Below are 15,585 nucleotides of genomic sequence, written 5' to 3'. Positions count from 1 at the left end.
AACACTGCGCATTCTCTGCTTAATACTGCGACTCTGGATTGGTGAAGCTTTCCATGCTAGTCCATTCTGTGCAGGCCTCTTCATTTCTCAACAACCACTGCAAGCTACATCCGTTTGAATCTACTTGCTGCATTTAAGCCTTGGTCTCCTTCAACAATTTTTGAACCCTTACATTTCCCTCTATTACTAAAGTAACTACCACTTGATGAATCAGGATTCATGTTGACAACCTAGCACTTCCCTCAGTGACGTTGTTCCGCAAAGCTCTTTTCTCCTTGGTTCGGTTCAGTACCTTTGCGCTGCTTGTCCAATCGAACCATCTAGTCTTCCGCAGTCTGCCGTAACACGCAATTTCCAAGCATTCTGTTGGCTCATCTCCATACAGTCTACCGTCCGTATTTCACTTCCATTTTACGCTTTGGTGGCTCAGTGGAAGCCAGACTTCAAAGCACGCCGCCAGTCACTCTGTCCCCAACCCCCTTCCGCCGATCTGCTTGTAGAAGGAAAAGTTTGCGGATACCAAATTGGCAGTGCGAATTCAAACCCTGCCCGTGAACTTTCTCCGTTGTCATTTTCATGGCACAGAATATCATTAAACGGTATATGAAAAAATGAAGTAAAGTGCTAGACTACAAATCCAAAGGTATTGGGTCGGGTTCGATCCACGTATTAGTTCCTTCGCCTCCGGCAATGTCTGTTGATGTGAAAAGAGCCGAGATGCTCCGTGGTTCGGAACCCACATTGGACTACGGTATATTGATAAGTTTCACTTATGGACCGTCTGACAGCAACAGAAACCAAAACATTGCATTAAAACAAGCGTTCAGTGCATAGTGCTGTGGAATGTGGAAAAAACAGCAAACTGGCGCTCATAGGAAGAAGAACAACACCAAAAATGCAACAGGAGTGTAATATGTAAGAAACTGTCTACGCAACCTGCCACTGATGATGCCTTGCAGAAAATAAAGGCGAAACGCGTATGGCACTAAAATTGTGTTTTATTCAGTCGCTGTCAGACGGTCCATAAGTGAAACTTATCAATATACCGTAGTATTACGCGCAACTGAGGAGGACTGGACCACAAAAGTTGAAGATGCCACATTGGACTGTAGATCCTCGTATAAGTCACTTCACAGGTCGGACAAAGGCAACGGCATACCAACTCCAACAGGACCATGCCGTTCAAAACAATCTTCTTATTCCTGATTGCTTTACTTTTAAGACACACTCCAGACAAATACAAGTCATCGTAACACGTAAATTTGTATTCTATGCTGAAAATCTTCTCTTTTTGAGATAAGATTTCCTTGTTATTGTCAGTCTGCATACTGTAACCTCGTTATTTCTGCTGTTGTCTGTTATTCTACTGTCCACGTATCAAACACCATATAGTGTCTCTAATGTGTTTTCTAATTTAATTTCCCGTGTATCGTCTCATTTACGTCGACTACATTCCATTACCCTCGTTTTGATTTTGTTGGTGTTCACCTTATAACTTCCCTCCAAGACACTTCCTTTCCATTTAACTAATACTGGACGTCGTTTCTCGTTTCTGACAGAGTTACGGAGTCTGTGCGCTACAGGTATGAATGTGTGGTACTCACCCTAACGAAGATTAGCACCTTGGTGTCACCAATGCGGTACTTTCCCTCGGAGACGCGTATCATTGGAAACTGCACGGGACACGAACATCGCTCCACCAGGTCCCGCACCTGGAAATCGAAGAAACACATGGTTAGCAAGTCCATACGGCACTCTGTCAAAGATCGTGAAAAATCCACCTAAGAAATTACATTAATTCACTCTGAGACATACAGGCATGAAAACTGGCAACTTTAGCAAGAATCAGAATTACGCTAGGTATACGGTGAGAATTAATACTGCCAGAAAAAGAACAGAAAGCAGTTTTGTGCATGTAAAGAGAAAAAAAATCTGGAGAAGATGGAACAACAGTAAAAATTATGGTGAAAGCAAAACTGCATTATTCACAGAACGTTCGCGTACGAGCATGATAGCAGATAGGCTATCAGCTAAGATACAGAAAGAAGCAGCTATTACCAAAATCCAGATTGCATGGGGTTTACTCGCATGGACGTCAAGGACTCTGTCACAGTAAAACATGTTTGCTAGCAGCACATGGGAATCGGGGAACATGCCCTACCCACACCACTTTGTTGGAGAGGATGAACAGCAAGGCTACGGCTTCTATTAGACCATGCAACGACAGTGAAAAATTGAGGGAGGAATTCACGAAATCTACTTTATACAGCCTTGACACTAGACGGGGACGGAGAATGAACAGACGTAGATAGCATGCCTGAACAGCCTTCTATTCGCGGACGGCATTTATTTTGTTTGCTTCGGATTCAGCAAAACTTCATCAAAGGACGGAAGAACCAGAGTTAGCAAGTGAGACAGTAGGCCTGAAGCTTAAGAACAGCAAGACGAAAATAGTAAACAAACGGTAAGCCGTTAGGAGACTAAATACACTACTGGCCATTAAAATTGCTACACCACGAAGATGACGTGCTACAGATGCGAAATTTAACCGACAGGAAGAAGATGCTGTGATATGCAAAAGATTAGCTTTTCAGAGCATTCACACAAGGTTGGCGCCGGTGGCGACACCTACAACGTGCCGACATGAGGAAAGTTTCCAACCGATTTCTCATCTGGTAAACTAACAGTACGAGGTTTACTTCCTAACCTGTGCATTTAAACGCATTAACTAAATCAGCCTTCTAGTGATCTCCGATCTCCAGCAATGTCATAATACCCGACAATAAGACACGTCCCAAACTTCGACAATAGGGTGATGTCAGAGGTAGAGGGATCAATATCTGTTCAACGACTCTGTGTTTTGTACACGTCACTAGAAAGTACTTCTTCAAAGAAGGAGAATTATGTTCAGTTTGATGAATCGGGTGATTTCCTAGGCCAGGAAGCTGCTGGGGTTCCGGCCCCACTCCGCGGAAGGGATGCCAGCTGACACCTGCTGTCGCGCGAGGTATCTCGCGCAGTGTTTAACGCAGCTTTTTACAGTCGTCCGAGAGTGCACACGACAGAGCGTGGTCGGCGCGCGCGAGGGAGAACCCAGCGGCGAGGCGGCGCGGCGAAGCGAAGCGACCCGAGGCGACCCGAACACGGCCGAGCAGACGGGGCGCTCATTTTCCGGCTGTCTGCCCCTGTACGGCCGCCAGCGCAGCGTCTAGAGGCGGACTCCCGCGGGAGCACTCCGGCGGAAACCGACCACGAGAGCACGGCAGAGCGCGAGAGCGCGGCGAAGAGACGGCGGCGGCGGTAGAGCCCAGAGGCGCGGAGACCCGGCGAGGGCCGTAAGGAGCTTAGCGGGACAGGCAGCGGGCGGGCCCGCATCTCGCAGCAAGAGGGTAGGGGGGGGGGGGGGGACGCCGAACGAAGAGCTCTGCTCGGAGGAGCCTACTCTTCGGGAGCACTTACACTTTGCAGCAGGATCGCTACTGAAAATGCGGAGGGGAGACAGACAGAGAGAGAGAGAGAGAGAGAGAGAGAGAGAGAGAGAGACAGAGAGAGAGACATGTGGAGGGCACACAGTAATAGTGACTGAGTAAGAAAGGGGGCTCAGCGTTTAACGTCCCGCCACGACGAAGCCATTAGAATCGAATCAAAGAAATACTTCCAATCCATATGTGGCATACAGCAAACCAGTGCTTAACACTATTGGTTAAAAACAGTCTAGGTTGCAATTTTAGTTTTTTTATTTTTCAACGACGCGTTTCGCCTTATTTAGACATCTTCAGGTTATCTTGTCTAGATGGACGCGAGAAGCATCAAGATCTGCACAACGCGTTCCCGTTCACAGGAGCGAGTAACAGTAACATGGGGGCTCAGGTAGTAAGCCGAATCAAAGAATTCGTCCGCGTCCCTTCAACCCAACCGCCCCGACACTGACTAAAGCGATTTACGTGTCCAGTGTCTTAGCAGTATCACATCCACCTTGCTCATAAGAATAGAAACAGAGAAAGACAGAGTACAATAAGCAACTGTAACATCCACAGTACTCCGCGTGATATACACTGAGGTGACAAAAGCCGCGCGACGCCTCCTAATATCGCGTGGTGCAGTAGCTCTACGTGGCATGGACTCAACACATCGATGTAAGCCCCCTGCAGTAGAAATAGCTGCCTCTATAGTCGCCCGTAACGAGTAGCAGAACGTAACCATTTCCAATCAATAATCGGTTTGCACTTCAGGACACAGTCTACTCCATGTAAACGCAGCCCACACCATCAAGGAGCCACCACCAGCTTCACAGCGTAATGTTGACAACTTGGGTCCATGGCCTTGTGGGGTCTGCGCCATAATCGTACGGGAAAACCCCATACCTCGGAGATGCCGTGTCGTATCGCTCGTGCGCCAAGACCACGTTCAAACTCACTTAAATCTTGATAACCTGCCATTGTAGCAGCAGTAACCGTTCTAACAACCGCGCCAGACACTTGTCGTATACCGCAGCGACGTATTCTGCCTGTTTACATATCTGTGAATACGCATGCCTATACCACTTTCTTTGGCGCTTCAGTGTACCTATAATAAGCACAGAGATAATATGTAATGATCTTATCGTATTATCCGATAGTCCTTTACTTTGTCATGAACTACTTTCTCGTTCGTTAGTAAATAAGGTCTTTCACATGTTACGTTCAGCAGCACGGCAACGCATGCCCCTCTGTGATTTGAGGTATCTTACGCTGAAACACTAGTCTACCTTTACTCTTTTCCTTCTACAGTGCTACAGTGCGATTTCAGTTTTGCTTATTCTAGTTGTTGCTGTTTGTAGATCTGGCTAACGCTGCAGACGACACCTGACGCTGGTAGTTTTATCAAAGCACGTCTGATCGGCTCTGCGGCAGTGAGCAAATGTCGAGCCGCGACTGCGTTCAGCGCTCCGCCGGGAGGCGAAAACGTCGGGCGTCCCTGCGCAGGTTCGAGGATATCGAGGTGCGGTAATGTTTAACCCGGTGGAAGGCACCGTTAATAGTGAGACTAATGTAAGCGCACCAGACGTGGGGTTAGTCACGCTCAACCCGTTAAACCTCCAGCCTTGATAACGGGTTCAGTTCGGCAAGGAATTTGTTCAGGAGCTGAAATCAGTCACTGATGACTGGATCTTGCGGAGCTGCCAAGCTGCAAGAGTTATGCCATTAAGACTGGTTGATTTTTGGTGCCAGTGGAGGTGCAATGCAATAGGGTGTCTGGGAGTTCGTCAAACCAGCAAAGAATGCACAGTTTTACACGACTGCCGCCAGTTTGGAAGAAGGGATTCTCCACAGGATACTCACGACGAATATGTACAGCAAAGGACGACACTTGTCACCGAGAATGTTGCAGCAAACGTCGTGGCTCATCTTCACGGTATGCAAAACACTGCACATATATCACAAAACCACTTCTTCTCTGATCTGTATTTCCCACACGCCGTAGGTTGAACGCCTCATTGGGCCGCTGCTGCTCGCGACATCTTGCATTATTAGAAAACAGGCATAACAGTTACTTGTCGGACCACGTTACACGCCGCCAGCCAGCTATTTTTCAGTTCGTGTGTTGTTCGACCCACTGAAGATGTTCAACTGTCTCTGCTGCTGTGGACAACAGTACTTTTGTCACGTAAACGATATATGCGTTCACTGACAGCAACGAATAGTTACGAATTTTGGACGCGGTTGCCACTGATACGGCGCAACCGCCGTCGTCCGGTGGCTGTCAGTTATGATGTTTCCACGGCCAACGTTCTTACGCGATTTAACATCACGACGAATAGTACGTCGTTCCTTGTGTAGATACGCTGGACAGTCCACGTTGACACACCAATAAATCGAGCACCGTCATTCATGGTACGGTCAAGCGCTCACGCTCCTTTCTGCTACGTTACTGCGCTGGTTCCTTACAACTGACTGGCACATCCAGCGCGCGCCACATCACTGCCACAACTCACGTCAGGGGTGAAGTGTCACGTGACCGCCTGCTATCACCGGCCGGCCGGTGTGGCCGAGCGGTTCTAGGCGCTACAGTCTGGAACCGCGCGACCGCTACGGTCGCAGGTTCGAATCCTGCCTCGGGCATGGATGTGTGTGATGTCCTTGGGTTAGTTAGGTTTAAGTAAAGTGCTAGGGGACTGATGATCTCAGATGCTAAGTCCCATAGTGCTCAGAGCCATTTTGCTATCGCCGCAGCACGGTCTACTGCGCTCCAGAGGGTGACTAATATTTTCCTGGTGAGCATAATTCGTGATGACAAAAAACACTTACAAGGTTTTATTCCGCGAGCGTATATACGCGTGGCGACTTCCCGCTAGTTGCCTCGCCGGCCCTGCCGCAAAGACCCCTCCCCTGCACACACTGCAGTCGTGAGGCGGCGTGGACGGCAGACACAGGCCCCGCTACGCCCCACTACAGCAGACAGCGGGGAGCAGAGAGAGCACAGTGGAACAAGGCACACATTGTGTCCGCCGGCACTTGACGGAGGCGCGGCAGATGTCAGCATCGAGCTGCGCGCCTCAGCACACGCGTTCGACGTCCCCTCTGCCACGAGCTGGCATTAAAGCGGACCCATCCGGCGACTCCACCTGCTCCCTGAGGTAACTCTCTGTCGAGCGTTAACCAACTCGGTCATTCATCTTTCTAAATAAATGAATAATGCTTAACCTACCGAAAATGTACGAAGGGCTACGAAACATCACGAGTGTAAGTACGAGGTACAGGCTGCGCGCCATAGTCCCCAGCCGCTGATGGGGTGCCTTCCGATCTAGTTCTGTCGTAAGACCATGTTCTCAGGAAATTGATAGTTTTCACTTAAATTATTATTTACTGTGTCGATATCAACCGGCTAAACGTACACACATCTGGAGGTTCAGTACTAAACAGTGGTTCTCGTGCGCATACTGCCGCCATATTGTGTTGTATACTGTATTATGATAAATTAATAAATAATCTGGTGAAGTCCATTTACATTTGGCCTCAGAGTTCTTACTCATATCAACCATATCACTAACATATGCATTAAAACCTTTACAGAAATTGCGACTTCTGTTGGTGGACTGTGAATTAGTACATCTCAGTTATCGACTGAGAGACGCAAAGAGTTAACACTAAGAAAATATTATTGATGATACTTTGTCATCTACATTCTCGCTCATATGGCTTAAAGAACCTGCAGGATGTATTGATATTTAAGCGCCAATATTCTTCTCCAGTTTTGCATGTTGTACATTATTAATTACATTGTTTAAGTTTGTATTATACGCGCCATAGTTTTTTGCCTCTAGTGTTCAGTTCAAAGAATGAATGGAGATGCACTTGGCGTACCTTGTTTCTGTCACGACACGAAGATCAGGATGATGCAGCTCTGCATTAACGTCGCTTTAGCAGTATACCTACTGTGTCCGATACCACGTGCGTTCTGATCTGCTTTGCTTACTCATACTTAGGTCAGCTAATGCGATTCTTTCCTTCAGCAAAACGAAATGATGGGAGATGGATAAGCAGATTATGTGTTGTGCTTTTCCCGATTTAATGAAACCCGTATCGTAAAAACGGCATACGGTCCACAGAGATCCACTCATTCATAGATTACGTTTTCATTTTTCAAATTATTTTTCATTACGCAATCACATAAGCAACACACAGTGCCGTAACCGATTTCGTCCAGCTAGTGGCCGTCTTCACGCTATCAATAGGTAAAAGAAAACAAAGAATCATTACAGAATATGTAAAATCTGTCAAGCTACTATCTACTTAATGACAAAAAAGAGTAAAATTATAGCCAAAGTGACATACTACATGCGGTGACATGGCTCCCGTGGAATAATTTCGCTGTTTAATGTGTTCGCGTCGTCATTTACACTCGTCTACTCACTAAAAAATTCCTCCTTCCCAACTGTTTTACGAATGCTGATATTTAAGAATTTATTTTTCTTATTTTCTTAAAAAATTGTTTACAAAAATCACATCCCATTACTGTAATAAAACCATAGATATAAAAATGCATATATGTATCTGTATACACTGAGGCGCCAAGTGTCTGGCGCAGTTGTTAGATGGGTTATTGCTGTTAGAGTGGCAGGTTATCAAGATTTAAATGAGTTTGAACGCAGTGTTATAGTGGCGCACGAGCGATGGAACACACCATCTCCGAGGTACGGATGAAGAGGGAATTTTCCCGCACGACCACTTCACGAGTATACCGTGAGTATCAGGAATCCGGTGAAACATCTAATCTCCGACATCGCTACGGCCGGAAAAAGATCCTGCAAGAACGGGACCAACGACGATTGAAGAGAATCGTTCAGCGTGACAGAGGTGCAACCCTTAGATTGCTGCAGATTTCAATGCTGGGCCATCAACAAGTGTCAGCGTGCAAATCATTCAACGAAACATCATCGATATGGACTTTCGGAGCCGAAGGCCCACTCCTGTATCCTTGATGACTGCACGACACAAAGCTTTACGCCTCGCCTGAGCCCGTCAACACCGACATTGCACTGTTGATGACTGGAAACATGTTCCCTGGTTGGACGAGTCTCGTTTCAAATTGTATCGAACGGATGGACGTGTAGGGTTAGGGAGACAACCTCATGAATCGAGGGATCCTGCATGTCAGCAGAGGAGTGTTCAAGCTGTGGAGGCTACGTAATGGTGTGGGCGAGTGCAGTTGGCGTGATGTGGCACCCCCGATACGTCTAGATACGACTCTGACATGTGACTCCTGTCTGATCACGTGCATCCATTCACGTCCATTGAGTATTCCGAAGGACTTGGGCAATTCCAGCAGGACAATGCGACTCCCCACACGCCTACAATTGCTAGAGAGCGGCTCCAGGAACACTTTTGACTTTAAACACTTCCGCCGGCCACCAAAGTGCCGAGACATGAACATTATTGAGCATATCTGGGATACCATGCTAAGTGCTGTTCAGAAGGGTCTCCACCTCCTCGTACTCTTACGAATTTATTGACAGCCTTGAAGGATTCATGGTGTCAATTCCCTCCAGCACTACTTCAAATATCAGTCGAATCTATGCCACGTAGTGTTGCGGCAATTCTGCGTGCTCGCAGGGGTCCTACACGATATTAGGCAGGTGTACCAGCTTCTTTGGCTCTTCAGTGTATGTATGTTCCACATGAAAAGGAGGTGGTGGGCAGAGAGAGGATGGACATGAATGTGGAGAGACAATGGAAAGAGGAGGAGATGGACCGAGACAGGTGAGAGGACCAAGTGACTAAGAGAGGATGGGGGACGAGATGGGCAGAGAGTTGCGGAGGAAGAGATAAAATCAGTGAGGAGGAGATAGGTAGGCAGCAACATATGTACTCGGAGGGGGAGGGAGAGATGGATAGAAGGGAAAGGAAGAGATGGAGAAAGAGGGCGGGGGGGGGGGGGGGGGCAGAAAGAGATAGACAGGGAGTGGGGGTGGGTGTCTTGTCAAAGACAGGAGGAAGGAAGACATGGGCCAATACAATTGGAATAAATACATAGCCGTAAAACTATAAAATCTGCCGAAGTAGCTGTTGCTTTCGCGAATACTGTGCTTTCGCGAATACAGGCATAAAAAAATGTGTGTGAAATCTTATGGGACTTAACTGCTAAGGTCATCAGTCCCTAAGCTTACACACTACTTAACCTAAATTATCCTAAGGACAAACGCACACACCCATGCCCGAGGGAGGACTCGAATCTCCGCCGGGACCAGCCGCACAGTCCATGACTGCAGCGCCTTAGACTGAATACAGGCATCCATGAAAAGACAAAGGCAGAATTTCACTCTGTCTGCAAAGTCTTATCTTCTTGTCAACTGTTAGCTAGTCTATTCTTGACAGTGCAAGGGGAATTTGACATTACTGCTTGAAGCATGTCCCTTTAGGTATAATTGTATTCTCTTTTCATCATTCCGCAGATTTTAGAGACAATGTAATGCTTCTCTGCTCCTCTTTCTACATGTCGGCAGCCTGGAAGAAAGTGGTTAGGGTACTGTATGGTATAAAATGCAAAAAACAAAAAGAAGTTGGACTGAAGCAGGGCACGGAGAAGTTTGGAAAAGCCGGTATCCAGCAGTAGATGAGGAATAATTGATGATGATGATAAAACACTGTTCAGGAGAAGGACAAGGGCGTCTAGTTTGCATTCAGGTGCCGGCCGAAGTGGCCGAGCGGTTCTAGCCGCTACAGTCTGGAACCGCGCGACCGCTACTGTCGCAGGTTCGAATCCTGCCTCGGGCATGGATGTATGTGATGTCCTTACGTTGGTTAGGTTTAAGTAGTTCTAAGTTCCCGGGGTCTGATGACCTAAGATGTTAAGTCCCATAGTGCTCAGAGTCATTTGAACCACTTTTGCATTCACGGTTGCTTTCAGCTGCTGGTTACGTCGTTGTGGAGCGGGCGATTCCGGACGGCAGCGTGGTGTATAACACCAGCAAACGGACAGGGGGTGTGTGCGGACGGAGTTCAGTGCCCGCCTATGGCGGCAGGCGCAGCCGCCGGCGCCGGCGATGGCGTCCACTTGCTGTGGGCAGACGTGGCTCGCGTATTGTCGTGCCCTGGCCGCCCCCCGCCCCCGCCCTTATACGGAACGGGACGGGCCCTGCCCGTGGCGCTCCGTGACCGGAGAAAGCCCAGAGAAAAGCCATCCGGAAGGCGGTGTTCCCCAGACCACAGGGGGGAGCCTCCGCGACCTCGGCTAACGCCACGACCCCGGCTAAGCGCCGCGCCGCGCCGCGCCGGCCCGATAAACGCACGACGCGCCGTCGGCGTCTGCCGACCGCTTGCGCAACGCAACAGCGCCACACCGGCGCTCTTCTCACTGCGTCCAAACTACGACCCGACTTCACAAAGTGTGACCGATCGTGGCTGAGGACGTCACCATTGACTAGTGACGTAGCGGACAAGTGACAGGCGACGTAAGCAACGCGCCGACTATACCTCCATCAATTGAAGAATTCGGTCTATGTAGAAAAGTAATTGACAGACAGGATGAAGACAAGGAGCTTCACCGTTGTGTGTTGTGTTTAATCTCGCCAAATTAAAGTCGCAAGAGGAAGAGCAAAATTGAAGAGTGTAATGGCCTACTAATGGGGGGAGGCAGGTTTCAGAAATTTGCCTGAGCAGACTATGTAGCTTATGTGAGCGAGACCGAACAAGATCTCTGGAAGATGTACATACTGGTCACCACAGCAACAAGGAAACACCATTACTTACCAATAAACGAAAAACACGACGTACACAAGTAGGCCACTCCCCATCAGTTCGAGCACCAGAGAAGTTGGTACAACTATTATAATGAAATACCCATCAGCGTAAATAAAAGAATCCCTGCTGACTCCGGATGTCTATATACCCTCAGAGATACGTTCGAGTCTAAAACCAAATCACATTCCACGAAAATCAAAATCTACAATGCAGTCACACACACTATTATTCTCTACAACTAGTTAGTTAGCAGCACGTCTGTACGATTAATCCAAATGACGTGGAACAGGTCATTTTACATTAATTACAGTCATACGTGTATATGGCTGAAAAGCCTTCTCCTTCACAAATCCTTCTCTTGCATACATGAATTTCTTACTTTCTAACAATATGGGTAGTAATCATTAACTCGCAATAGTACTAAAAAAATTGTAGATCAGCAAGTGGCGAAATTTACATAAGAATGTGTAATGTGAATGTAAGATAACTCGTTCCACATCATTACTGTTACTCGTACAGATGATCCACGTAACATGAAAGTAAGCAACAAACTTATTAGCCGTAGAGACCATGCTTCAGAATCTTGGACACTAACTGAAAGGGAGATGCAAAAGATTATAACGTTTGGAAGGAACCTGATGTGTAGAATTTTGAGCCCGCTGAGAACGTAGATACCTGGAGGAAAAGGAAGAACACATAGATCTATGAGTTCATGAAACAGCCCAACGTTTTACAGTACCGAAAGAGTACACGACTCCAAAAGGTCTGTCTCAATAATCCGTAGTCCAGAGACCGGACTTCCTGAGCGAGCTTTCATTACCCACACGACAACAGACAGACCTCTGTGTAGGTCAAGAATCAGTTGGAAGACAACAAAAAGAAAGGTGCCGAAACTTTCATGTAGTCAGTTGGGAGAGAATGGAAACATGGTTCACGCAGCGCAACGACCAACTGGACGGTGACCGCTGTATAACTCACGATGTACAGTCAGCAACGAACAACGGAGCGTGCGACCATGTTGTCGGTCCACGTTTGTATGTGTACACAGTATGCCGCAGTGGTGGGTTTCCTTAGCAGGATGCTAGTAATTCTATCACTTTAATAGTAAATAGTTTGAGACATTCTGCAGAGTAAAATATAACCATCAGCCAGAACATTTCCGGCCGGGGTGGCCGAGCGGTTCTAGGCGCTACAGTCTGCGACCGCTACGGTCGTAGGTTCGAATGCTGCCTCGGGCATGGATGTGTGTGATGTCCTTAGGTTAGTTAGGGTTAAGTAGTTCTAAGTTCTATGGGACTGATGACCTCAGAAGTTAAGTCCCATAGCGCTCTGAACCATTTGAACCAGAAAATTATGACCAGCAAGCGAATAGCCGGTATGTCGCCCTCTGGCATGGATAACAGCGGCGATGCGTCTTGGTATGGAACCAATGAGGCCTTGGGAGGTCGTAGGAGAGAGTCGGCACCACATCTGCACACCCAAGTCACCTAATTCCCGTGAATTCCGGGAAGCCGACCATGAGTTCTGACGCCACATTCAACCACATCCCAGATGTGTTCGATCGGGTTCAGATCTGTCGGGTTGGAAGGCCAGCACATCAGCTGGAAATCACCACTGTGTTCCTCGAACCACTCCATCATACTCCTGGCCTTGTAGAGAACATGGTTCAGGAACTTGGACACTAACTGAAAGGGAGATGCAAAAGATTATAACATTTGGAAGAAACCTGATGTGTAGAATTTTGAGCCCGCTGAGAACGTAGATACCTGGAGGAAAAGGAAGAGCACATAGATCTATGAGTTCATGAAACAGTCCAACGTTTTTGACGAAAAATGCCAGCCATCGGGAAACATTATCGTCAAGGAGGGGTATACGTGGTCTGCAACGAGTGTACAACACAACTTGGCCATCATGGTCATTTTTATTCGCAAAAAGGAAACTTTAAGTATTTATCAGAATGAAACCGAACCGAGTATCGTAAAAAAATCAGTAGAGCTTGTACGGTTCCCCTTCCGTTTATTTCCTTATTTTTCAGTTCTACAGTTTTGTATCGTGTCTGCAGACACCACGTGGCATTCAGTGAGTAAAGAGGCACTGTGAAACGCACAGCATCGTCAGTAAGGCTTCAGCTGCTACTCTGGCTGAAGGAGCCGGTGGACCATACGACACTCCCAGTGCAGGGTGGTGTGAGGTATGAGAACACCCTCTACATCAGCAGCGAGGTACGTACGAAAAGCAGAATTATCCTTGCGCGAAGCAAGTAATCTTGTTTAATAAGTATTTGCTAATAAGAGTCTCTTTTTTCCAATTCAGATATAAGCAGAAGCGTACACGTGATAAGTACGTTGTTACAATAGTGTTACAGTGTCACAAATCTATAATCTCAACAAATAAATGAGTGATGTCCAAGCTAAGGAAAATGTGCGAACGGCTACGAAATGCCACGAGCTGCGCGTCATAGTCGCGGATAGCATGCCTTCCCATCTAGTTCTGTCGTAGGACCGTGCTCTCAGGAAATAGTTTTGAGTTAAATCATTACCAACTGTATCTTCATTACTAGTTTATGGAGCTCAGTAAATTAATATGTCATAATGGCATCCGTTTTGAACGTTATTCCGAATATTATAGATTACTGATTAATGACTTAGAATCACAGGATGCAGAACTGCACTTTACAGAGAATCCGACGGCGTTGACATTGCTTCTACTTTGAGAGCTTCTTGGAAAAACAGGTAGAAAGAATCGTTTACGACGACTCACTAAGGTAGTCCAAGGACGGATTGTCTTAACCTCCTCAAAACTCGGATGGACAAGCACGGCGAGTCATAGTGCACGCCTTTTATACCATTCCCTGCGGACTCGTCGGCTAATCTAAGATATTTCTGGAGGTTTACTAGAAGTACGGACGGTTCTTGGAAGTTGTAGTAGGGGGAAAGATAAGTAGTACGAATTAAAAAAACATATTTATCGCAAGGAAATACAGGCTGATAAATCCAATAAATACACACAACAAAAAAGTTTTGCATCACCCCGATTCCCAGAACTCCTGAAGATGGACGTTGATTGTGAGTATTGTATCACAGACACAGTTCCTTTGACTGTTCAGAGATGTCACTAAACCCGCCCAAAGATGTAAACAACCATGCATGAGCAGCGCCTATTAGACACAGGGTGCCTGACAGCCGACCAGTTCCAGTCATTCCACCGGGAAGGAGGTACACGGCTCGTGTTGTATGTCAACCATGCCTAGACGGTCGATACCGCGGTTCGATCGCGTCCCCATTGTTACTTTGTCCCAGGAAGGGCTCTCAAAAATGGAAGTGTCCAGGCGTCTCGGAGTGAACAAAAGCGATGTTGTTCGGACATGCAAAGAGGCAGGAAATGTCGATGACATGCCTCGCTCAGGCCGCCCAAGGGCTACTACTGCAGTGGATGACCGCTACCTACGGATTATGGCTCAGAGGAACCCTGAGAGCAACGCCACCATGTAGAATAATGCTTTTCATTTAGCCACAGGACGTCGTGTTACTTCTCAAACTGTGCGCAATAGGGTGCATGATGCGCAAGCTTCAATCCCGACGTCCTTGGCGAGGTCCATCTTTGCAACCACGACACCATGCAGCGCGGTACAGATGGGTGCAACAACATGCCGAGTGGACCGCTCAGCATTGGCATCACGTTCACCGATGAGTGTCGCATATGGCTTCAACCAGACAATCGTCGGAGACGTATTTGGAGGCAACCCTGTCAGGCTGAACGCCTTAGACACACTGTGCAGCAAGGTGGAGGTTCCCTGCTGTTTCGGGGTGGCATTATGTGGGGCCGACGTACACCACTAGTGGTCATGGAAGGCGCTGTAACGACTGTACCATACGTTAATGCCATCCTCCGACCGACAGTACAACCATATCGGAATGTTATTGGCGAGGCATTCGACTTCATGGACGACAATTCGCGCCCCCATCGTGCACATCTTGTGAATGACTTCCTTCAAGATAACGACATCGCTCGACTAGAGTGGCCAGCATGTTATCCAGACATGAGCCCTATCGAACAAGCCTGGTATAGATTGAAAAGGGCTGTTTATGGACGACGTGACCCACCAACCACTCTGAGGGAACTACGCCGAATCGCCGTTGAGGGGAGGGAGAATCTTGACCAACAGTGCCTTATGTACTTGAGGATAGTATATCACGTTGAATACAGGTATGCATCAATGCAAGAGGACGTGCTGCTGGGTATTAGAGGTACCGGTGTGTACAGCAATCTGGACCAGCACCTCAGAACGTCTCGCTATATGGTGGTGCAACATGCAATGTGCGGTTTTCATGAGCAATAAGAAGGGCGGAAATGATGTTTACTTTGA

General features: G+C 47.5%; 1 protein-coding gene across 1 annotated transcript in view; it reads right to left on the bottom strand.

The window, feature by feature from the left end:
* The window catches only part of LOC124544979 (GAS2-like protein pickled eggs), an 820,634-nt gene that overhangs the window by 86,892 nt on the left and 718,157 nt on the right, over positions 1–15,585 (bottom strand). Inside the window, exon 5 of the mRNA XM_047123727.1 lies at positions 1,605–1,712. Within this exon, the coding sequence (XP_046979683.1) occupies positions 1,605–1,712 (108 nt within the window). The remainder of the gene's footprint in view (positions 1–1,604; positions 1,713–15,585) is intronic.

This window comes from Schistocerca americana, chromosome 8 (genome assembly GCF_021461395.2).
Source record: "Schistocerca americana isolate TAMUIC-IGC-003095 chromosome 8, iqSchAmer2.1, whole genome shotgun sequence".
In the NCBI taxonomy this organism is placed as follows: Eukaryota; Metazoa; Arthropoda; class Insecta; order Orthoptera; family Acrididae; genus Schistocerca; species Schistocerca americana.
The sequence above is the reverse complement of the archived record's forward strand: the minus strand, read 5'-3'. Positions and strand labels throughout refer to the sequence as shown.